The sequence below is a fragment of the Oncorhynchus kisutch genome, unplaced genomic scaffold (genome assembly GCF_002021735.2).
Source record: "Oncorhynchus kisutch isolate 150728-3 unplaced genomic scaffold, Okis_V2 scaffold841, whole genome shotgun sequence".
In the NCBI taxonomy this organism is placed as follows: domain Eukaryota; kingdom Metazoa; phylum Chordata; class Actinopteri; order Salmoniformes; family Salmonidae; genus Oncorhynchus; species Oncorhynchus kisutch.
This window is the reverse complement of record NW_022262786.1, coordinates 111,209-135,092: the sequence shown is the minus strand read 5'-3', so window position 1 is coordinate 135,092 and position 23,884 is coordinate 111,209. Positions and strand designations below refer to the sequence as shown.

The 23,884-nt window shown below is 42.8% G+C and overlaps 1 protein-coding gene, 3 non-coding genes and 1 pseudogene across 4 annotated transcripts; 1 reads left to right on the top strand and 4 right to left on the bottom strand.

The window, feature by feature from the left end:
* The first annotated feature begins 460 nt into the window (after positions 1–460).
* On the top strand, positions 461–11,507 carry LOC116362550 (uncharacterized). The gene is made up of 22 exons (XM_031816623.1): positions 461–629; positions 726–784; positions 875–955; positions 1,057–1,181; positions 1,777–1,920; positions 2,214–2,321; positions 2,432–2,593; positions 2,733–2,832; positions 3,011–3,231; positions 3,883–4,039; positions 4,225–4,268; positions 4,405–4,449; positions 4,737–4,857; positions 5,178–5,374; positions 5,489–5,603; positions 5,814–5,983; positions 6,072–6,169; positions 6,336–6,466; positions 6,767–6,956; positions 10,963–11,104; positions 11,216–11,312; positions 11,384–11,507. Exons 1-22 carry the CDS (start codon positions 607–609, stop codon positions 11,455–11,457), a joined length of 2,604 nt encoding a protein of 867 aa, XP_031672483.1. The 5' UTR covers positions 461–606; the 3' UTR covers positions 11,458–11,507.
* Positions 11,508–13,664: 2,157 nt separating this feature from the next.
* Positions 13,665–13,773, bottom strand: LOC116362554 (uncharacterized; annotated as a pseudogene).
* Positions 13,774–17,504: 3,731 nt separating this feature from the next.
* trnai-aau (transfer RNA isoleucine (anticodon AAU)) lies at positions 17,505–17,578 on the bottom strand. Its single transcript has one exon. It is a non-coding gene; the product is annotated as a tRNA-Ile (tRNA).
* A 607-nt stretch (positions 17,579–18,185) lies between these two features.
* Positions 18,186–18,259, bottom strand: trnai-aau (transfer RNA isoleucine (anticodon AAU)). Its single transcript has one exon. It is a non-coding gene; the product is annotated as a tRNA-Ile (tRNA).
* A 4,531-nt stretch (positions 18,260–22,790) lies between these two features.
* On the bottom strand, positions 22,791–22,864 carry trnai-aau (transfer RNA isoleucine (anticodon AAU)). Its single transcript has one exon. It is a non-coding gene; the product is annotated as a tRNA-Ile (tRNA).
* Positions 22,865–23,884: the final 1,020 nt, after the last annotated feature.

Here is a 23,884-nt window from a genome sequence, read left to right as displayed (position 1 = left end):
CAGCGCCATTGAGGCTATCTTCATATTAAAGTAGTAACATTTCTTCTTCACAATTGTCTGAGCCCTTCTGATGACCCGATTGGACATGACTTCAACAGGGTCACCAGTAGGGCTCAGCCAATGAAGTTGGTAGTCCCACCCAGTTGACTACATTCAAATTGTGAAAGTGCATGCAAATGCAGCATTTTGGCCATTAGAGGCCAATATCTTTCTCTCTGTCTGGGCTACAATTGTAGACGGTTGGGTAATTATGCTTTTCACCTGTGAAAGGCTGTTGTGCTGCTAATGAGGGAGTTCTATTAACCTGAGCCGAGCGGTGAGGGCGGAGCACCCTTCTAAAATTGAACAGTAGCCTTACATTTAGGTTTTTGTCCTAACACTACACAGCTGATTCAGATTAACAAAGCTGGATGATTATTTGAATCAGCTTTGTAGGGCTCGGGGAATAAAAAGAGAATGTGCAGGCCTTTGGGGTTCAGGTGACTGAGTGTGGGAAGCCTTTGTCATAGGGTAAAAGTTGCATACCCCTGGGCTGTAGGCTGCACACTTTGGGTCAAATATCAGGTTCTGTAGCTGTGTATTTCATCAGAACAAATCTGTTCTACAATGATTATTTTCCTTAGCTCAGGGTAAGTAGTAGCAGGCCTAGGAGAGTCTTATGCGACGCAAACATTTGAGTTGTTCTTCCTCCTTTTAATCATAATAATTTGTCAAATGCCTTACAGGTTGTTTTGCCTATTGATGGCAGCTGTGGGCATACAAGCACAACAGACACCTTCTATAAGTATGCATTTTGTACCTTGCAAATTTAAGCACTAAGCGTTTGATAAGAATTTTTTTAAATATTTTTTTTAACTAACCTTTCCTATTCCAGATGACCTCAACGCTGAATGCCTTGGTAACGTTATTCGTTTGAGTGTCACTCCTCTTTTTGAAGATGTTGACGCTGTCTTCAGTGAGTTTGCCTCTTATGATTCTCTCCTTCTCTCCTTTCATAATTCATGACTTGATATTGCTTGTCAACTATTGTGTTCACACCATCTCCATCCCTTCCAGATGACACACAAATCATAAACCTGACGCCTGGCCTTGCTACTCAGTGTGGATTCAGCTTTAAATTTGACCCCATGGGGAATGCCATGTTTTTTGCTTCTCTTCAAAACTGCTTTTCCCAAAACATGGTAACCTTAAGAACTGTAGTGTTTGCTTGTACTTCAAATGGAAAGTTTGCCTTTCAGTGTCACTGCATTTGCAACTCATTCTGTAGCAATTTTATTTACCTTTGACATGGAGTCATGCTGAGACCAGGCTCTTTTACAGATGAGCCCTGTCTACACAAAGATACAAGTCAATATTTGCATCACTAGATGGAAAAATGAAATAACTGAACCCATTCTTCAGTAAAAAGGTTCTCAATAAGCCTGAGTTGCCGAAGTCCGGTTCCAGAAATATTGACGCAGTTTAGTAACTCTGTGGATATCAAAAGGATCTCCATTGTTAGCCACCCTTTGGTCTGGTATCTCTTACCTCTAAGTTAACGATGACGTAAGGTACAGCAGAAGTTTATGGAGGGCTTTCAGAGGGCCAGCCAACTTTCTGATACAGACTGCAGTGATGTGAACTATTGAGCTCTACTCCTGTAGTGTGGCTTCAATACAGTGGCAGCTGCATTCATATAGCCAATTTTGCCACAGTCTACAACTTGCATGAATGTCACCAGATGTTGTTTTTTTTGCTATATAATGAAGGCTTTTTTCCCTTCCCCCTTCATTTTAGGATGATAAGATGTTCAGCTTGGTCATGCAGTTCAGGCTGCCAGGAAACCACATGACTGAAGACCCTGTTTATAGAGTTGGCAAAACCTGTAGCTACACCCCCTGGACCTCCCGAGAGATTCTGTGCGACCGCAACTACATGGAGGCAAGTGAGCAGAGCATGCCCCAATGGACATGTTTATAGTCCCGCTTGTTGTACTGCCTGTATAAATGATCTGTCTAGAGCTACAACTGTCCCGTGTTTCATTTCTTCTGCGACACAACGTAGAGGTCTTGACTCTCTCAATTCCACTCGCGTCTTCAAAATGCACATAGGAGAACTTTAGCCTATTCTCAATGCATTTAAGGAGGCGAGTGGACAGATTGAGAACTGGCCCTTGATTTCCTATTGTATGGGAGGGAGAAAATGCATGGGGAATAATGGCCTTTCTTCTCTAGGTGTCTGTCAGAAGGAAGGTCTGTCAGAAGGACTCCATCCAAACCATCCCCAAACAGCCCACTGGGGGCCCGAAAGCAAGGAGCGGCAACTTCCGGAGGGGAGCTGAGGTTTATATATTTCAGTTTCTGTAATTTCACTACAAAATGACAGGATGGCGCTAAACAATGTGCGTTTGTTGACAATTTTGTTTAATTCATGTTTCCATTTCCTGAGACAGGCTGTTGCTTCAGGATACAAAATGACAGCAGTCGTCTTTAGTCCTAGCAAGAATGTCATGAATGTGGATGAGGTCCAAAGAAAGGGCTATGCAATAGCCAACACTCTCACACGGCTGGTGTTAAGAAGCCCTCATAATGCAGAGGAGACATACCTCCAGAATGTAAGCTGACCTCCATGAACTGGGTCATGTTTAGTAGAGCAAACATTTGGAAACGGTGGCCCTACCTGAACTCTGCAACATATTGTTAATACGGTGTGTCCTACTGAACACGGCCCTGGTGTGGTTGCCCCCTGAACAGGTAGCTGGGGTTCCGATGCGGGTGCTCTCAACCTCAACCTTCTTTGAGCAGAAGTGGCTGGTTACTCGAGTAGATGCCACGGCTGTTTGTCCAACACCAGGTTGAGTGTGAAATAATTTAAGAGCCTATAAGCCCAGTTCTTAATTGGCTCCAGACAAGACATTCATGTAGTGTTCAGTTGGGAAAATGTTTTGGTGAACTTTTTCCAAATAATGGCACAGTTTTCAGTTGCAAAATGTTCTGTTTTGATGTGCACTTGGCTTCTTGTGTCACTGCAGAGGCAGTGGCCTTTACTCCAGAAGTGATCACCTGGTACATGCCCAAGCACATAGACCCACTTTTCTCCTCTGATGCCTTCACCATGTTGGAGGTGTACATGGGAATTGACGCTAAGAGGCTGGACACTGAGGAAATGGCTGCCAGAAACTACTTGGTTTTAGTCACAGAGGCTCATATTATTGTTGAAATTCCGGTGGGGGCGGTTGGCGGCTACTTCAAGGTCAGCATTGGAAGAGTAAAATGTTCCTGTTTAATTTCAAAGTCTTATTTGTAGAGCCCTTTATAGTATAGCAGTTGTCAGTGCTTTGCAGTAACCCTTTACCATCTGTCATGGGTAAACTCCTAGAAATGTTGTCTTGTGTAAAACGTTTCTTATTGAGCAATTGTTTGCTTAACCAGGCTAATATACAATGGTTTGCAAAATTGTGAGAATTTTGCATAAAATTACACTTAAACATACTCTACCTCTTGTCTTTGCAGTTTGTCCTTTAGCCGCTTGAAATTTCAGACCAAATATCCACACTAAAGTATTGTTTACCTGACTTTTTAGGGAGGCGGTAGCTTTGCCACTGTCAACTGAATGCAAGCAACACTCGGCTGCTGTTTACATATTGCGCAAGTGTTTACTTTGCGTGTCAGTTGCTTTGAAAATGCACACCGCCAGAAATGCAAGTTGACAACCATACACCTACCAGCTTTCTAAAGTCTGGTAACCAATACTTTCCTTTGGATATTGTGTCTTAAATTACGAGTGGCAAAGACAAGTGGTAGAATAATTGTATTTAACATTCTGGCTTTTAAGGAACGTTTACCTGTTTTTGCACTCAAATTGTATATTACAGCCTGACTGCATCACTCGTCTCCCTTACAGAGCCATATTCAGGATGACCAGTACTTTGTCACTTACACCATTGAGCCCATGCTTGAGTTGCTGTGGATCGAGGAGGTCGCACACGAGAACACCAGCTATAAAGTCCTCTTCCCTATCACAACACCTCCGATGGCCAGGCCTCCACAAGTTCGCAACTGTGAGTCTGGTTTAGTTAAATAGTGCCTATGGTAATTTGGGATGCCTAGGTTGTTCGTTAGGCACAAAACAGAAAATGTACTGAAACGGGGAGGCAATACACTGACTTACCAAATAACAAATGTCAATTTTCAACTTCCATTGTACCGCATTTCAAAATGGTTTCCTTTGTTTGCCAATGAACAGACACGCCCTTAGACACAGTTCCTGAGCAGGCAGTGTTTGTGCTTGAGTTGGGGACCTTCAACCTTGATGTGGAGCTGCTGAACATCACCTTTCCCACCATGGTGCTAACTGTTGCAGAGTGCAACGCCAGGGGCTTCAATGTTCAAGAGCAGAGATCCCCGGACAACACCTTGAAGACCTTCAGGATGGAGGTGCCCTTCTCAGACCCGGTGGTCTTTTAAGGAGGTGTGTTTCTGTTAAATGCAAAGCCACACGCAGTGATTTGTTCATGCCCTAATAAGTGGGCCACCAACAAAATATAAATAATGGCACAAATGTACTTTGTATCCCTCATTTACTCAAGTGTTTCCATTATTTTGGCAGTTGTATGCATTTGATTTAGAGGAATGAGGGCAACATTAATATAAGTATATAGTTTGTTTTAATAGTCCCCATATGTACTTAGTTGTCACTTGATGTTGAATAGAGTTCTGTTGCAACAATGCTGACCAATGCTTTTAACTTCACTACAGAGAAGGGCGGAACAAGGTGTCACAACCTTCACGCTTCAGCTGATCTACGGCCTGGTCATCTTTCCAGAGTACGCTCCTTTCTCTCACTCTGCCGTTGTGGACGCTGTACTGCTGGACATTGGTATGCCTCTGGACTACGCCAAACTACTGTTGAATGGTTTCCTCTCGTTAATGATTGCCCTGAAGGGAAATTGGCAGTGAAAGACCAACTAGCCATACTGTAGGGTTTTCCTATGCGGTCTTTCTACAAAGAAAATGTTAAGCTTTAGAGTATTTGGACCCAGTTTCCCTGTTCCTGATTTGCCAGGATTGTGTTTATTCAGTCCCACCGTAGCAAAACATTTTGCAATCTAAACAAGGGTTTCTTCTTGGACCAGTTCAAGTAGTACCTTCCTGTTTTTTGTGCTTAAATAATGAACACAACCCTGTTTGTCCTTGTAGTGCCACCCTCAGTCACTGGCAACTGTGATCAGGAGAACTTCCACATCACTGTGGACTACAGGAACCAAGAGCCCTTTTTTGTGGTCTTGGTTGGCAAGCGGCTGCTTAACCATGAGTTTGCTCAACAGTATTTAACAGAGGGCGACACAGACTTCACCATCACGTTGCCCTTCTCTTCGCCGGACGCAGTGTTTGAGGTACGACGCTCTCCCAAAACATGTTAACCTAAATTGCTGCAGCTAGCCTTGCATTCCTTACCCTGTATACATGCATACAATATTGGACTAATGAACTCTCCCATTGGTTCCCAGTCGGTTCACTCGTCCTCTGTCAGGAGCAGACTGGATGTGGCTCTGTTGAATCCTTACAACAACATGACCATCAAATACTTTTCCCTGGCTTGCAGCTTCCTCAAAACGCTGACTGGTTGGTTCTCAAACAATTACTTACGATAAATTGTCATTTAACATGGTTACCAAACCTGGGTTCCTTGAAAATACCGTGAGTCTAAATGGTAGTGCCAGATGGGCATGGTTTGCATTTTTGGTGCTATTCCATTGGTTCAAGCTCAATAAGTGTAACAAATACAGAACCCAGGTCTGATGGCTACCTGTCTTTTGCTCTCCCACCTCCAAGAGTGTTTCTCTAACGGAACGATGACTGCGCTGGCAGTGAAGGTGGAGTCTGCTCCCGGTCTGAACCCCGGTCAGCTGACCCTGAGCGACCCCGCCTGTGGTCCCACCTACAGTGACGATCGCTTCGCCTACTTCCACTTCACTGTGAACTCCTGTGGCACCACCAGGAAGGTAAAATGACTATTACCCTGAGGTGATGTGTATTTATGGACTGTTTGCTTCTGCAGGCTGTAATAAGCAATTCCCCTCTACTACATAGTTTATCAACAATGTCATGCTGTATGAGAACGAAATCTCCTTGCCAGATGAACTTGAGGTGAAGCTGAATGCCACGACGTCTTCAGAGGAGGAATATCAGTAAGTGCATTACGCATCACAATTGTAGCTATTAGCTTTCATAAGGTTCATTTTTCTTCATCCATTGCTCAATACTTTGTATACAGGGAAAATGTGCCTCTACTACCAGTGTCCACTCCACTGCTTGACGTTTCCCCTATTGAAGTTGCTCACATCCCTTTTTTAGGTTAAAGGTTTCCTGCTACTATGTGGCCAACATCACTCGCACATTGGCCTTTCTGACCAGGCCGCGTGACAACGAGCCTTTTGCCGAGACTGGGACTGGTCGACTAATGGTCAGAATGAGACTCGCTCAGGGTAAGCGTGCACAAATTCAGAATTTCAACTTGACCCCTAGCCTCTAAAAGAATCTTGGAAGGTCTCCTTTACAAAACCATTCCCAAAAATGTAAGCCTTGTGATCTATTACTCTTGCGTTCTGAGATCTACAGGTGTGGCTATTTGTCAGAAGCCTCTAGTGGGGGGTGGATAGTGTTGGCTATAAATGGCTTGTGTTCATTGGGGCACAACAGGATATGATAAACGAGCATTTCTTAATGGACAAGTTCAGATGGTGCCCACTGAACACGACCCCCGGTTGCCTTGTTCTGTGTTCCAGACGCCTCGTATAACACGTTCCACCAGGAGGAGGACTATCCAGTGGTGAGGTACCTTAGACAGCCTCTGCACTTTGAGGTGGAGCTGACCACGTCCTCTGATCCCAAGGTAGCGCTGGTGCTTGACCACTGCTGGGCCACCCTCAACGAGGACCGTGACTCCCGACCCCGGTGGAATCTCATCATTAATGGGTAACATGTTGTTTTTGGGCCTAAACAAGTGTTATTCCACAGGTGTGGTTCCTGAGTAATTAGCAACCTATCATGCTTGGCAGGCCATTTACTTTGGCTACCGTGGCTATGCCCCCATCCATAGGTCGAGTGGTCACAATGCTTAAAAACGATGTGAGCCATGTGTGGTCTGTCACAGATCTCCACCCAATTTCACATGCTTGTTATCACTGAGTGGTCCCTGCAGCGTATCATTGGAACGGAACGTATGCTGCATCCATCGACTCTAAACCGCGTTGTCTGAAATCATCTAAACGATGTTGTGGTGTTGAGAAATGAAGTTCTTCACAACTTTATTCCAGCTTTGCTTGTAAAATATATCAATGTTAACGTTATCATCTAGTCTAAATAACAGGTTGACTTGTTTTACAGTATGATGCGGTACAAGGGAGCCATGTAAATCTAGTATAGAAAGTATGGCAGCCATGTTTGTCAAGCAAGAACTCCTAGAATGCTGTTCACTGCGCCCGTTGCCTGAGATCTTAACTTAGTTTGGCCACTTCAGCACGTGATAATGTTTGTACTTGTTACGGCGTACACATGACAAGTAGTTTACAGGTAACTATACAAAACGCCAATTGTTGTCACCTAGCACGAAAGCTAAACAGAGTTGCAAGATATAGCACAATCCATTATTGGGGGGTTAAGTCCTTGGGGGAAGGTATTGTGAAGAGGATGATGCAGGAAATATTACTAAGAACTGGGAATTTATCAACAATAAATGGTGAGGCAGACAGTTTTTCTAAGCTATATACCCCTGGAAAGGGAGGTCTGATCTGGCAACCCTGAGGTACCATAGTTTACACTCTGATGCCATGTTCAAATCAACTGACGACTTCAGTGCATTAATGACAATGGGGGTACTCCAGTTGAGATCACCATAAGTCTGACAGACGCTTACGTGATAACCCGACTGCATTGTATGGTGTTAGCTCATATTCAGTACCACCTTCAAGTGTTATACACATGTGTCCATTACAATCTAGGCAAGAATCAGAAAGCATGAATAAAACGCTAAGTACATTATACTTATGGTACGATGCAGTAGAAACGACAACCCGTGACACAGAAAATAAGGCACTTTAATAGGAATACACGCATGTCCACAGTTATTTGTAAGGAACACAATAAATGTTCAAGGACTGTATACTTGATCTGGGGAAGTGCTTGGGCTTTCTTTTGAAGGAAAGTTTGTCCGGTAATTAAATTCTCAAATATAAATGGTCTGCAACAGTGAAATGGGCTACTTTTGTGAATGAATGAGGCAAAATTAGAAGTTGAAACGGCCTCTAGAAAATTAGCAGGTAGTGTGCCTTGGTCTGAGGTCAGCGCGGGTTAAATGTCCACATGTTGGAACGGTGAGTGCATTCTGACATCACGCGCATAAAATCAACTCCCACTGGGGCGACTGTTGAAGATATTTGGAACTCGTGTGTGTGAAAAGGTTAATGTTGGCATTACCTACACCTTTTTACTCAATGTTATCCTTTTGGTTTGCTACAGTTCAGTGTTGTGCCAAGCTGATGGTCAGTCGAATGGAAATCAAGAGCGGCTGGCAAGCTTGGCTTGCCTTTCCGATTGGTTTCATACAACTGCTTTTAACACTGACTGAATAGTTGTTGGTTTTGGGTTGAATTCAGGCACAAGTGACCTCTTGTGTTTTAAAACAGTTATTGCACTAAACCTAAAGGATAGTTCAGATTCCTGTGCAGCATGGATGTTTGAAACTGAATAGGATCAGTTGACAGGATCCCCAGAAGTTGATGCCGCTTTCAATGGAATTTCCTGTCCTAGAGGAATGCGCTAATTGGAAGTTGCTAAACATGAACAAATACCACAGTCAAGTGTAGCAGCATCTTGCTAACCTTATTTAGCTAGCTAATGATCATATTTAAAAAAAATGTTACCACATTTTTTTATTTGGGTGAGCACTTTGCCACAGATGGACATGCTGGCCTAATTTTTCTCAAGAATTTAAATTGGGTTACTATAGAAAAGATGACTTCTTTTTCCTACCTTGTAATGGGCTACAATGACTTTGCCCATGATTATGCACGCTGCAAATGACACTTTATTTTGCGGGTGCCTTTTCAGTATCTGGCTGCATGTTACACCAAGCAGTGTAGTGAAGCAACTTTATTTGTCAAAACCGTTCATTTGGGGGATCGGGTTTGCTTTGAAATCATGCAATTTTACAATTTTTATGAATTGGTATCAACCTAAATTTGGCCATGTGGACACGGCGTAACTGTTTATTAAATCAGCAATGTCATAGCAGTTTAAAAAAAACAGGCTGAAATGTTTTGTATATCATAGGAAAAGACAACATTAACATGGCTGTGCACAAAATGGGTTCAGATTTGTCACTTCAGCTGCAACTATATCGTTGTGCAAAATCCTTACTATCGTCTGTCAGCTCAAGTGATTTGTACTGGTGTGGGTGTTTCTCTTAATGTAACGTCTTCAGATTTCACAAATTCCTTTTTGCTAATATCTGGCAGTTAAACCGTAAAGGATAAACCTCCCAAAGATGCAAATTAAAAAAGTAGGCCTAAACTGTCAATGCGTAGGTTACTTTGTATAGTAGAGCTGCGCCCTTCACAGAAGTCCTCCATGTGACTCCGATGCCGTGGGTGTGGAATTTATTTTGTGACCAATTTTTCTCCAACAGCGGAAGAATTGCTCTGGCGCATTGCATGAAATTCTTGTTTAAAATGAAGTACTTGTGTTGCAAAATATGATTGCCTTGTTGATGATACCGACTGTCTATTCGGCAACTTTGGTTAAACCACGATCAATATTCTGGTCAGACTACAGGCGACCTTTCTGGATCATTTAGAATTTTAAGAACCATTTAGAGGGACATCTCACCTCATGTCAAACATGTATATTCTATTCAATTGACATCTGTCATTTAACCAGCCATTGCAGTAGACCAAAATAAATATTGTTGACGGAAAGCCCAATTTCTGTTAAAATAAAATAAAAACGTAGGATTTGGGGTGCCGAGGAAGCGGTTTTAAAGTTACCGTCTCCCGACTTAAACTCTAGACGGTAGAAATCTATTAAATTGATAGTCAACTTATTAACTTTACATCGTATCCTCCTTGCAGCTGCAAAAACCCCAGCCTTATGATTCAGTACTATACAAGTTGGTTTAATTGAATTACTAGCTAACTAAATAACACAGGCTAAACACACAGGTGACACAATGACAGCTTGTTACAAGGTTTCTCTTCACACCCCCCACCGTTCCGTAAGGGACGCTTATCATTGATACATTTTTGAACACAAGAACCGGCACCAGCTTGGAGTAAAAGCATGAATGTATTTGTGGAAAGGTAGGTGGTGTCTTCTCTCTGATTGGCTACATGAGGTTAATGTTGTTGGTTGTCCGTGGCTCCAATGACTAGTCTTGAACAGAACTACAGGATGGATTTTCCTTTCACACGTTCTGGAAGATAGGCTAATCAACCCTGTCGCTGATTCCTCAGTGGGTGATGAGTAGGATGGTTTGGATGTGGTAGCAGAATGGTCTTTAAGTTAATTTTCTAGGTTAGGAAAGTTCCAAACGTCTAGCTTGCGCCTCACGGTTTTCTGGTCTAATGTTACTTTCTGTTACCATTCCTTTTATGCACTCAGATTAGCTATAGAAAATGAATGTCATATTGGTTTTTATTTTGTGATTTTTACTAGAAACGTGCTTACTCTACAGGTAGGACGTCTCTAGCCTTTACATTGTATATGAAAAATGTTTTTTCAAGACAAAGGTGATTGTTGGGTAAAGCCTGTTAGCAAAAACATTCCTTTAGTTCATACTGGAGGGGGAGAAAGAACCCACTTCTGCTGTAAATTGATCTGATCCTCACAGGACAGTCATGACACCACCACAAGACTTCGTACACAAGGCGGTTGGGGTTTGCAGCGTTTTCTTGTTCATAACTTAGTCCTCTCTCTACACTGGCAGCTGTGAGAACCCCGAGGATCCATACCGTGTGGTCTTCCACCCGGTAGAAGTTGACGCCAGGGTCCACTTCCCCTCTCACGTCAAACGCTTTGAGGTCTATATGTTTTCCTTCGCCGAGGATGCGGTTGAGCAGAGTGGCCAGGTAACAAAGTTCACCCAACAATCTTTATTCTTTAATTTTTGTCAGTGGCAATCATCCCTTTAAAAACATTTTTTTTTAAATAACTGACACCATCAAATCTTTGATTCCTAGGTCTTTGTCCATTGTGATGTGGTCATCTGTGATGCCAGTAGTCCCACTGGCGGCCCCTGTAGTGGACAATGTGTGAATCAGGACAACCTGAAAAGAGGTAGGTCTTGTTTTATGCTTTTCAGACCCTGGCAGACCATAACTGAACTAATAGGTTCGCTCTCTCAACAGGTCAACGACATGTCAAAGACCTCTTTGAGGAGCGTCATGTATATGTTTCTTCTGGATACATTCTTTGGGTGTAATGTATTGTTCTAACATGACAAATAAAGTGTTCTATATAAAACAATCCTAACCGTTGGAGCTACCTTAACACCATGTCGTAGGCTTGTCATCTGACATGTATCAATCAACCCTTTTGTAAGCATGGAACTCAACCATCCACCGGAGGGAGATGAGTGTTGCACACCAATTTCCCGTCTAGGACAAACAATGGGTGACGAAACAAAAGCTTTCCGTTGTCCAGTAGGATGAACTGACTCAATGTTATAGCAGATGGTGGTTTGCCAAAGTGAAACCAGCAGGGCTGTGGTTGGATGCAGTGTTGGTAATTTTCAACTGAAATTACAACTTTCCTTGATACCTCTCACTAGCTTGGTTTCCATCCAATATGGACATTTCTTCTTCAATGATATGCATGTCAATCTCTCATGGCTCAAATGGGAAGAGCATGACTTCATCGCTACTTGTTTGTGTAAGAAGTGTTGACAAGCTGAATGTACCGAGCTGTCTGTTTTAAACTCGCGCACTGCTCGGACACCCATGCATTCCCCACAAGACATCTCTTCACAATCTCCAAGTCCGATCTACGAAGGTAGAGCCATGAATACGTTGCAATCTATTCCGCATCAGGATAAGATTTCAACACACACCGTACGGAACAGCGGGGACTGAAGACACTCCTTAAAGTTGCGAGCTTGCACCGTGGGACGGTTTCATTGCTCCAGACCACCACAAGGGGAGTTTGCGCAATCATTATGCATTGGTCCCAAAGACTAATTTTGACACGAGCCACACTTGCCTTGTGGCGCTCAACGAAGATTGCTGACAAAACAGATGGAAGTTGTCTCAACGAGTCAAGCAAATGTACAATTTGAGAGGAATGTGATAATGTAGAGACGTGGCTATATATATATATATATATTAATTTTTGGTCAAAATTAAATTACGAAAATCTCTATTTAGCTATTGTTAGGAGAATGAATTTGTCTTTCAGGGACTCCTGAGAACCAACAAACCAGGATGTTGTCTTGTGAAACAGTGGCTGTAAAGCATCTAGCTGGCTAAAGCATTGACTGCACAATTGTAAGCTTGCCTTGCAATGCAGCTAAAGTAACATGGCTAGCTATTTACTTGCTTGAGTCGGATTAAAAATAACTGTTGCCGCTCTGGGTATGGACCCTAAAACGTAGTTCTGAACTAATATTCATACCAATCAATGAACCTCAAGTCTGAATGGCATTAATGAAGCCTAGAGTAGAATATACCTTTATTGTGCCAAGGATGCAAGACCTATATACACACGTATTTTAGTTAATACCACGTATGAGATTCCCATCTTGTATCCTGTACATTGAATATATTCACCAATCATGTACTCTTCCTTGGCAAATAAAGGTGTGGTTCTGGTATGACAGACACTTTCAGTCATATAAACGATGCGGTGTCTGCATGTATGTATTACAATTGTACACTTCAAAAGTGTTTACTGCTCCTGGGATATCAATGTTTACACCTTGTAACTATACAATAGACTAAACATGATTGATTTGTAATTCATATATATATACAGGAAAAAAACATATGCATTATAATTCCATTAATCTGAGGACACAGGATAGTATTTCAACCAGTGGAGAATGTGAAACACTGAGAGAAGTGCATTTTATATTATACGAGCTCAATCTTGGGCGGGCAGGTGGGTAGAGCGTTGGACTAGTAACCAGAAGGTTGCAAGATCAAATCCCTGAGCCGAGAAGGTAAAAATCTGCCCCTGAACAAGGCAGTTCCTAGGCCGTCATTCTTCTGACATGCCTAGTTAAAGGGTAACTACACCCCAAAATCGATATGTCTTAATTGGTTTCCTGCTAGGGTTTTAAACGTTGTCGTGGACAGAACATCCAATCATGTTATATTTCTATTAAAAAGGTGTACATTTTAGAGAGCGAAAACCTATAGATGCAGGGACAAACGGTCAATGGGGAAATGTAAATGGAGAAACATTGAAGGAAATTTACAGGGCCCTAATGGACTACAGACATTGACAGTCTCCTAGCCTAAAAACAAATGCTGAATGCACTGCCTAGATTTTGAGGGAAACACTGTCCATTATTTGATCAGGGCAGGGAAGCACTAACAAACTGCATTTAGTCCAATAAAAAGATAACATTAGGGTGATAAATAAAAGGCAGTTGCTCCACGCATGACACGAGAACCCTCTGCTGGAGCAAAACGCTTACAGCACCTGGTATTCCCAGGTGGTCTCCCATCCAAGTACTAACCAGGCCCGACCCTGCTTAGCTTCCGAGATCAGGCGTACTCAGGCCGGTGTGGTCATAAGCAAAAAACTCTCTCTTGGTGCACTGTAAAGTCAAAGTGAGTCTGATTAATAGCTGTTGCATTTTCACCATTTAGATAAGCATCTTTGTGTCACTCAAAGTGGAAGAAATTGCATATACTGTAGCCATAATTTGTAGCACAGATTGTTGGATGAAATACAAACTAACCTTGCTTACTTATTTCAAAGCGAGGGCACATATTTCAGCCTTGTGGGAAAAAACGGACAAAGAGTTAATTCCACAAGGCATTTCTAGACGAATCATGTCTGAAACTATCACATCTCGAGACATCCATTCTAGTACACTTCACGTTCAAATCTCCTACCAGTATACAATTTTCTGAACACAGTGATCTCAGGTTAATAAACATATCTCTCCTTTCCAATATTTGAAGCATAAACATTAGACGAAAAATGACATTTTGCACTTCAAACTCAATAACAATAAGTCTGCCCTGATTATCTGCATATACCTGCTTGACATTTTGAACCACATCATTTTTTACCAAAATAGCTACTCCACATGTTTTTTCACTTCCGTGACTACAAAACATTAGCTCAGACCATTTGCTCTTAATCTCCAACATTTTGGAGTCTGTCCAATTAGTCTCTTGAAAACACCACATGTCAGCTTTCACAGACACCAAAACCTGCTCCAATTTGTTCATATTTCTCAGACTGTTCCCATTTAGTGATGCAACTTTGACTATATTTCTGCATACATTAACAATGATTAAAGACAAACATGTCATTTCAAAATAGACTTTTTCTTTTTACCAGATCCCATCACCTCCCAAGCTTTCGTCAATGATCTCTTATTTCTAGCAAACAGCTGAAAATCCTCACTCTCTATTTCTTCGTCCGACTCATGACTTGGACTTATGAGGGGAGCAACATTCAAGCCTTTTGTAAAATGCGCTTTAACCGTGCCATCAACTCCAGTGGACCCAGCCCTCTCCTTGATGTCATTTTCACACAGGCTTAAAGCTGGTTCAGACACCTGAGAAGGACCTTGCACCATCTCTACCTGTGTGTCTAATTCACCAATCCTGTGCTGCTGCTCCACCTTGTCAGCAGCAGAGACGAATACTGCGAGAAGGAATTGCATACTCTCCAAGCACATCTATAGCTGTCTCTGGAATCACCTGCGACACACTTTCCATATCACTCTCTTCCTCTCTCTCCATAGCCACACTCCCCTCATCTTCTTCAATAATGAGGTCCATTGTTTGCAGAAATAAGACATCACTCCCCTTCTTACATTTACATCTGTCCTTAGTTCTGTCACACCTTCTACACATATCACCGATGTTCGAACATTCCCTGGCATAATGCCCTTGTTCACCACATTTATGACATATCAATTCTGGACATTCTTTAAGTATGTGTCCCGGTTGAATACATAGTCTACATACCTTAACTTGGTTATCGTGGATCACTCGGAAATATTCAAATCCTTCGACTGTATTGAACTTTGTTGAGTAAGGCAATGATTGCACACTGTCCGTAAACTTCACCTTACAAAATCTCGTCCCGTCCACAATCTCCGTTCCTGGCCACATCCTCCTCTTGATTGGTGTTGTCGCGTTCACTTTCCATCCTTGTAATTTCTCATATACAGTGCCTTGCGAAAGTATTCGGCCCCCTTGAACTTTGCGACCTTTTGCCACATTTCAGGGTTCAAACATAAAGATATAAAACTGTATTTTTTTGTGAAGAATCAACAACAAGTGGGACACAATCATGAAGTGGAACGACATTTATTGGATATTTCAAACTTTTTTAACAAATCAAAAACTGAAAAATTGGGCGTGCAAAATTATTCAGCCCCTTTACTTTCAGTGGTGCAAACTCTCTCCAGAAGTTCAATGAGGATCTCTGAATGATCCAATGTTGACCTAAATGACTAATGATGATAAATACAATCCACCTGTGTGTAATCAAGTCTCCGTATAAATGCACCTGCACTGTGATAGTCTCAGAGGTCCGTTAAAAGCGCAGAGAGCATCATGAAGAACAAGGAACACACCAGGCAGGTCCGAGATACTGTTGTGAATAAGTTTAAAGCCGGATTTGGATACAAAAAGATTTCCCAAGCTTTAAACATCCCAAGGAGCACTGTGCAAGCGATAATATTGAAATGGAAGGAGTATCAGACCACTGCAAATCTACCAAGACCTGGCCGTCCCTCTAAACTTTCAGCTCATACAAGGAGAAGACGGATCAGAGATGCAGACAAGAGGCCCATGATCACTCTGGATGAACTGCAGAGATCTACAGCTGAGGTGGGAGACTCTGTCCATAGGACAACAATCAGTTGTATATTGCACAAATCTGGCCTTTATGGAAGAGTGGCAAGAAGAAAGCCATTTCTTAAAGATATCCATAAAAAGTGTTGTTTAAAATTTGCCACAAGCCACCTGGGAGACACACCAAACATGTGGAAGAAGGTGCTCTGGTCAGATGAAACCAAAATTGAACTTATTGGCAACAATGCAAAACGTTATGTTTGGCTTAAAAGCAACACAGCTCATCACCCTGAACACACCATCCCCACTGTCAAACATGGTGGTGGCAGCATCATGGTTTGGGCCTGCTTTTCTTCAGCATGGACAGGGAAGATGGTTAAAATTGATGGGAAGATGGATGGAGCCAAATACAGGACCATTCTGGAAGAAAACCTGATGGAGTCTGCAAAAGACCTGAGACTGGGACGGAGATTTGTCTTCCAACAAGACAATGATCCAAAACATAAAGCAAAATCTACAATGGAATGGTTCAAAAATAAACATATCCAGGTGTTAGAATGGCCAAGTCAAAGTCCAGACCTGAATCCAATCGAGAATCTGTGGAAAGAACTGAAAACTGCTGTTCACAAATGCTCTCCATCCAACCTCACTGAGCTCGAGCTGTTTTGCAAGGAGGAATGGGAAAAAATGTCAGTCTCTCGATGTGCAAAACTGATAGAGACATACCCCAAGCGACTTACAGCTGTAATCGCAGCAAAAGGTGGCGCTACAAAGTTTTAACTTAAGGGGGCTGAATAATTTTGCACGCCCAATTTTTCAGTTTTTGATTTGTTAAAGTTTGAAATATCCAATTAAATGTCGTTCCACTTCATGATTGTGTCCCACTTGTTGTTGATTCTTCACAAAAAAATACAGTTTTATATCTTTATGTTTGAAGCCTGAAATGTGGCAAAAGGTCGCAAAGTTCAAGGGGGCCGAATACTTTCGCAAGGCACTGTATTTCATCATCCGTAATATACGCCGGCAAGTTCAAAAAGGACACCACAAGTTCATCGTTCCCCAGTTCTTTCGCCATGACTTGACAGCTCTTTATTTTTAGCCTGTCTATTACTCTTTCTTTTCCCTTCGCATGCGACAAGGTTATTTCGTACTTATTTCTTTATACTCAGGCCGGTATGGTCGTCACCCTTGACAATTCTCATGCATGTAACTCACATTGTCATTGAGACTCATAGCACTCATATGTACTTCATAGCTAGTACGGGGATCGAACCCATGACCTTGGAGTTATTAGCACCACACTCTAACAAACTGAGCCAACTGGCCAAAAAATACAAAATACCGAAACCCAGGATTGAAGCAGGGACATTTTGTCTGACACACTCCCAACTGAGCTATTTCGGCAATTTACTAGACGTACTTATTTGGCACCCTTGAAAATTCACATGCATGTGACTCACAATTTTGACACTCAAAATGTACATCATAGCCAGTACAGGGATCGAACCCATGACCTTGGTGTTATTAGCACCACACTCTAACCAACTGAGCTAACCGGCCACTAGCTTTTGGGTGCAATTTTTTGAGATTCACCGAGCCTCTGCAAGTGCTGGAGCGCAAACTAACAATTCCACCAACAGCATAGACTGACAAGACTGGACACTCTTGGTTGCTCCTTGTGGCAATTCCAAACAGCTGGGGAATTTGATCAATTGGTATTGTGTTTGCTTAGCATGCTATTGGGATCGATGCCCGCATTCCCCCCAAAAAATGTTTGGGGTGGATCCAAGAAAGCTCCAGTTCACACTTCATGCAGCCTTGTCCTACGATAACCTACTGTCATGTAACAACGACAAGCAACTTTCCTATAACACTGATGTCAAAATGTCAGATGAAAAAGCAAGACATTACTTACTTTCAGAGGAGCAGCGTAGCACACACCATTGAGGCCCACAAACAAAGCTGTGGATAGTTTCCTTGAAGTCAGAGCATAAAGAAAGAACAAATACAAATGCCGAAACCCGGGATCGAACCAGGGACATTTAGATCTTCAGTCTAACTCTCTACCAACTGAGCTATTTCGGCAATTCACTCATTTCAATTCTGTGGCAACCTTGACAATTCACATGCATGTGACTCACAATTTTGACAGTCAAATAGTACATCATAGCCAGTACCGGGATCGAACCCATGACCTTGGAGTTATTAGCACCACGCTCTAACCAACTGAGCTAACCGGCCACTAGCTATTAGATGCAATTGTAGAGATGCACCGAGCCTCTGCAAGTGCTGGAGCGTAAACTAACAAGTCAACCAACAGCATAGCCTGACAAGACTGGACCCTCTTGGATGCTTCTTGCGGATTTTCCAAACGGCTGGGGAATTAGCTCAAATACTTTGCATGTGTGAGGTAGTGGGATCGATGCCCGCATGCTCCAAAATCACATTGTTTTATGGATCCAAGAAAACTCCAGTTCACACTTCATGCAGCCTTGTCTTACGACAACCTACTGTCATGTAAACAATGACAAGAAACTGTCATGTAACAATGACAAGCAACTCTCATGTAATACTGATGTCACAATGTCAGATGAAAAAGAAGACATTACTTACTTTCAGAGAGCAGCGTATCACACACTCTAACCAACTGAGCTAACCGGCCGCTGGCTACAGAGCACAATTGTTGAGATGCACCGAGCCTCTGCAAGTGCTGGAGCGCAAACTAACAAGTCCACCAACAGCATAGCCTGACAAGACTGGACACTCTTGGTTGCTCCTTGTGGCAATTCCAGACAGCTGGGGAATTTGATCAATTGGTATTGTGTTTGCTTAGGATGCTATAGGTAGTGGGATCGATGCCCGCATTCCCCAAAAACATTTTTTTTTGTGGATCCAAGAAAGCTCCAGTTCACACTTCATGCAGCCTTGTCCTACGACAACCTACTGTCATGTAACAATGACAAGCAACTTTCCTGTAACACTGATGTTAAAATGTCAGGTGACAAAGCAAGACATTACTTACTTTCAGAGGAGCAGCGTAGCACACACCATTGAGGCCCACAAACAAAGCTGTGGATAGTTTCCTTGAAGGCAGAGCATAAAGAAAGAACAAATACAAATGCCGAAACCCAGGATCGAACCAGGGACCTTTAGATCTTCAGTCTAACGCTCTCCCAAATGAGCTATTTCGGAAATTCACTAAATTCAATTCTGTGGCAACCTTGACAATTCACATGCATGTGACTCACAATTTTGACACTCAAATTGTACATCATAGCCAGTACGGGGATCTAACCCATGACCTTGGCATTATTAGCACCACACTCTAACCAACTGAGCTAACCGGGGAATATCAATTGGGCGCAATTGTTGAGATGCACCGAGCCTCTGCAAGTGCTGGCGAGTAAACTAACAAGTCAACCAACAGCATAGCCTGACAAGACTGGACCCTCTTGGTTGCTTCTTGTGGAATTTCCAAACGGCTGGGGAATTAGCTCAAATACTTTGAATGCGTGAGGTAGTGGGATTGATGCCCGCATGCTCCAAAATCACATTGTTTTATGGATCCAAGAAAACTCCAGTTCACACTTCATGCTGCCTTGTCTTACGACAACCTACTGTCATGTAAACAATGACAAGAAACTGTCATGTAACAATGACAAGCAACTCTCATGTAATACTGATGTCACAATGTCAGATGAAAAAGAAGACATTACTTACTTTCAGAGAGCAGCGTATCACACACTCTAACCAACTGAGCTAACCGGCCGCTGGCTACAGAGCACAATTGTTGAGATGCACCGAGCCTCTGCAAGTGCTGGAGCGCAAACTAACAAGTCCACCAACAGCATAGCCTGACAAGACTGGACACTCTTGGTTGCTCCTTGTGGCAATTCCAGAGAGCTGGGGAATTTGATCAATTGGTATTGTGTTTGCTTAGCATGCTATAGGTAGTGGGATCGATGCCCGCGTTCCCCAAAAACAATTTTTTTGTGGATCCAAGAAAGCTCCAGTTCACACTTCATGCAGCCTTGTCCTACGACAACCTACTGTCATGTAACAATGACAAGCAACTTTCCTGTAACACTGATGTCAAAATGTCAGATGAAAAAGCAAGACATTACTTACTTTCAGAGGAGCAGCGTAGCACACACTCTAACCAACTGAGCTAACCGGCCGCTGGCTACAGAGCACAATTGTTGAGATGCACCGAGCCTCTGCAAGTGCTGGAGCGCAAACTAACAAGTCCACCAACAGCATAGCCTGACAAGACTGGACACTCTTGGTTGCTCCTTGTGGCAATTCCAGACAGCTGGGGAATTTGATCAATTGGTATTGTGTTTGCTTAGGATGCTATAGGTAGTGGGATCGATGCCCGCATTCCCCAAAAACACATTTTTTTGTGGATCCAAGAAAGCTCCAGTTCACACTTCATGCAGCCTTGTCCTACGACAACCTACTGTCATGTAACAATGACAAGCAACTTTCCTGTAACACTGATGTCAAAATGTCAGGTGACAAAGCAAGACATTACTTACTTTCAGAGGAGCAGCGTAGCACACACCATTGAGGCCCACAAACAAAGCTGTGGATAGTTTCCTTGAAGGAAGAGCATGAAGAAAGAACAAATACAAATGCCGAAACCCGGGCTCAAACCAGGGACCTTTAAATCTTCAGTATAACGCTCTCCCAACTGAGCTATTTCGGCAATCAACTAAAATTTATTCTGTGGCACCCTTGACCATTCACATGCATGTGACTCACAATTTTGACAGTCAAAAAGTACATCATAGCCAGTACAGGGATCGAACCCATGACCTTGGAGTTATTAGCACCACGGTCTAACCAACTGAGCTAACCAGGCAATAGCTATTGGATGCAATTGTTGAGATGCACCGAGCCTCTGCAAGTGCTGGAGCGTAAACTAACAAGTCAACCAACAGCATAGCCTGACAAGACTGGACCCTCTTTGATGCTTCTTGCGGAATTTCCAAACGGCTGGGGAATTAGCTCAAATACTTTGCATTCGTGAGGTAGTGGGATCGAAGCCCGCATGCTCCAAAATCACATTGTTTTATGGATCCAAGAAAACTCCAGTTCACACTTCATGCAGCCTTGTCTTACGACAACCTACTGTCATGTAAACAATGACAAGAAACTGTCATGTAACAATGACAAGCAACTCTCATGTAATACTGATGTCACAATGTCAGATGAGAAACAAGACATTACTTACTTTCAGAGAGCAGCGTATCACACACTCTAACCAACTGAGCTAACCGGCCGCTGGCTACAGAGCACAATTGTTGAGATGCACCGAGCCTCTGCAAGTGCTGGAGCGCAAACTAACAAGTCCACCAACAGCATAGCCTGACAAGACTGGACCCTCTTGGTTGCTTCTTGTGGAATTTCCAAACGGCTGGGGAATTAGCTCAAATACTTTGCATTCGTGAGGTAGTGTGATCAATGCCTGCATGCTCCAAAATCACATTGTTTTATGGATCCAAGAAAACTCCAGTTGACACTTCATGCAGCCTTGTCTTACGACAACCTACTGTCATGTAAACAATGACAAGAAACTGTCATGTAAACAATGACAAGAAACTGTCATGTAACAATGACAAGCAATTCTCATGTAATACTGATGTCACAATGTCAGATGAAAAAGAAGACATTGCTTACTTTCAGAGAGCAGCGTATCACTCACTCTAACCAACTGAGCTAACCGGCCGCTGGCTACAGAGCACAATTGTTGAGATGCACCGAGCCTCTGCAAGTGCTGGAGCGCAAACTAACAAGTCCACCAACAGCATAGCCTGACAAGACTGGACTCTATTGGTTGCTCCTTGTGGCAATTCAAGAGAGCTGGGGAATTTGATCAATTGGTATTGTGTTTGCTTAGCATGCTACAGGTAGTGGGATCGATGCCCGCATGCTCCAAAATCACATTCTTTTATGGATCCAAGAAAACTCCAGTTCACACTTCATGCAGCCTTGTCTTACGACAACCTACTGTCATGTAAACAATGACAAGAAACTGTCATTTAACAATGACAAGCAACTCTCATGTAATACTGATGTCACAATGTCAGATGAGAAAGAAGACATTACTTTCAGAGAGCAGCGTATCACACACTCTAACCAACTGAGCTAACCGGCCGCTGGCTACAGAGCACAATTGTTGAGATGCACCGAGCCTCTGCAAGTGCTGGAGCGCAAACTAACAAGTCCACCAACAGCATAGACTGACAAGACTGGACACTCTTAGTTGCTCCTTGTGGCAATTCCAAACAGCTGGGGAATTTGATCAATTGGTATTGTGTTTGCTTAGCATGCTATAGGTATTGGGATCGATGCCCGCATTCCCCAAAAACACATTTTTTTGTGAATCCAAGAAAGCTCCAGTTCACACTTCATGCAGCCTTGTCTTACGACAACCTACTGTCATGTAACAATGACAAGCAACTTTCCTGTAACACTGATGTCAAAATGTCAGATGAAAAAGCAAGACATTACTTACTTTCAGAGGAGCAGCGTAGCACACGCCATTGAGGCCCACAAACAAAGCTGTGGATAGTTTCCTTGAAGCCAGAGCAGAAAGAAAGAACAAATACAAATTCCGAAACCCGGGATCGAACCAGGGACATTTAGATCTTCAGTCTAACGCTCTCCCAACTGAGCTATTTCGGCAATTCACTAAATTCAATTCTGTGGCAACCTTGACGATTCACATGCATGTGACTCACAATTTTGACAGTCAAAAAGTACATAATAGCCAGTATGGGGATCGAACCCATGACCTTGGCGTTATTAGCACCACGCTCTAACCAACTGAGCTAACCGGCCACTAGCTATTAGACGCAATTGTTGAGATGCACCGAGCCTCTGCAAGTGCTGGAGCGTAAACTAACAAGTCAACCAACAGCATAGCCTGACAAGACTGGACCCTCTTGGTTGCTTCTTGCGGAATTTCCAAACGGCTGGGGAATTAGCTCAAATACTTTGCATGCGTGAGGTAGTGGGATCGATTCCCGCATGCTCCAAAATCACATTGTTTTATGGATCCAAGAAAACTCCAGTTCACACTTCATGCAGCCTTGTCTTACGACAACCTACTGTCATGTAAACAATGACAAGAAACTGTCATTTAACAATGACAAGAAACTGTCATTTAACAATGACAAGCAACTCTCATGTAATACTGATGTCACAATGTCAGATGAGAAAGAAGACATTACTTACTTTCAGAGAGCAGCGTATCACACACTCTAACCAACTGAGCTAACCGGCCGCTGGCTACAGAGCACAATTGTTGAGATGCGCCGTGCCTCTGCAAGTGCTGGAGCGCAAACTAACAAGTCCACCAACAGCATAGACTGACAAGACTGGACACTCTTAGTTGCTCCTTGTGGCAATTCCAAACAGCTGGGGAATTTGATCAATTGGTATTGTGTTTGCTTAGCATGCTATAGGTATTGGGATCGATGCCCGCATTCCCCAAAAACACATTTTTTTGTGAATCCAAGAAAGCTCCAGTTCACACTTCATGCAGCCTTGTCTTACGACAACCTACTGTCATGTAACAATGACAAGCAACTTTCCTGTAACACTGATGTCAAAATGTCAGATGAAAAAGCAAGACATTACTTACTTTCAGAGGAGCAGCGTAGCACACGCCATTGAGGCCCACAAACAAAGCTGTGGATAGTTTCCTTGAAGCCAGAGCAGAAAGAAAGAACAAATACAAATGCCGAAACCCGGGATCGAACCAGGGACATTTAGGTCTTCAGTCTAACGCTCTCCCAACTGAGCTATTTCGGCAATTCACTAAATTCAATTCTGTGGCAACCTTGACAATTCACATGC

Excerpts from the sequence above, each read along its gene's own strand:
- LOC116362550 (XM_031816623.1), top strand. The coding sequence starts at position 607 with ATGATTATTTTCCTTAGCTCAGG. Across the intron at positions 4,040-4,224 it reads GCCTCCACAAGTTCGCAACT|ACACGCCCTTAGACACAGTT; the intron begins GTGAGTCTGGTT and ends GCCAATGAACAG. Across the intron at positions 4,269-4,404 it reads AGCAGGCAGTGTTTGTGCTT|TCAGGATGGAGGTGCCCTTC; the intron begins GAGTTGGGGACC and ends CCTTGAAGACCT.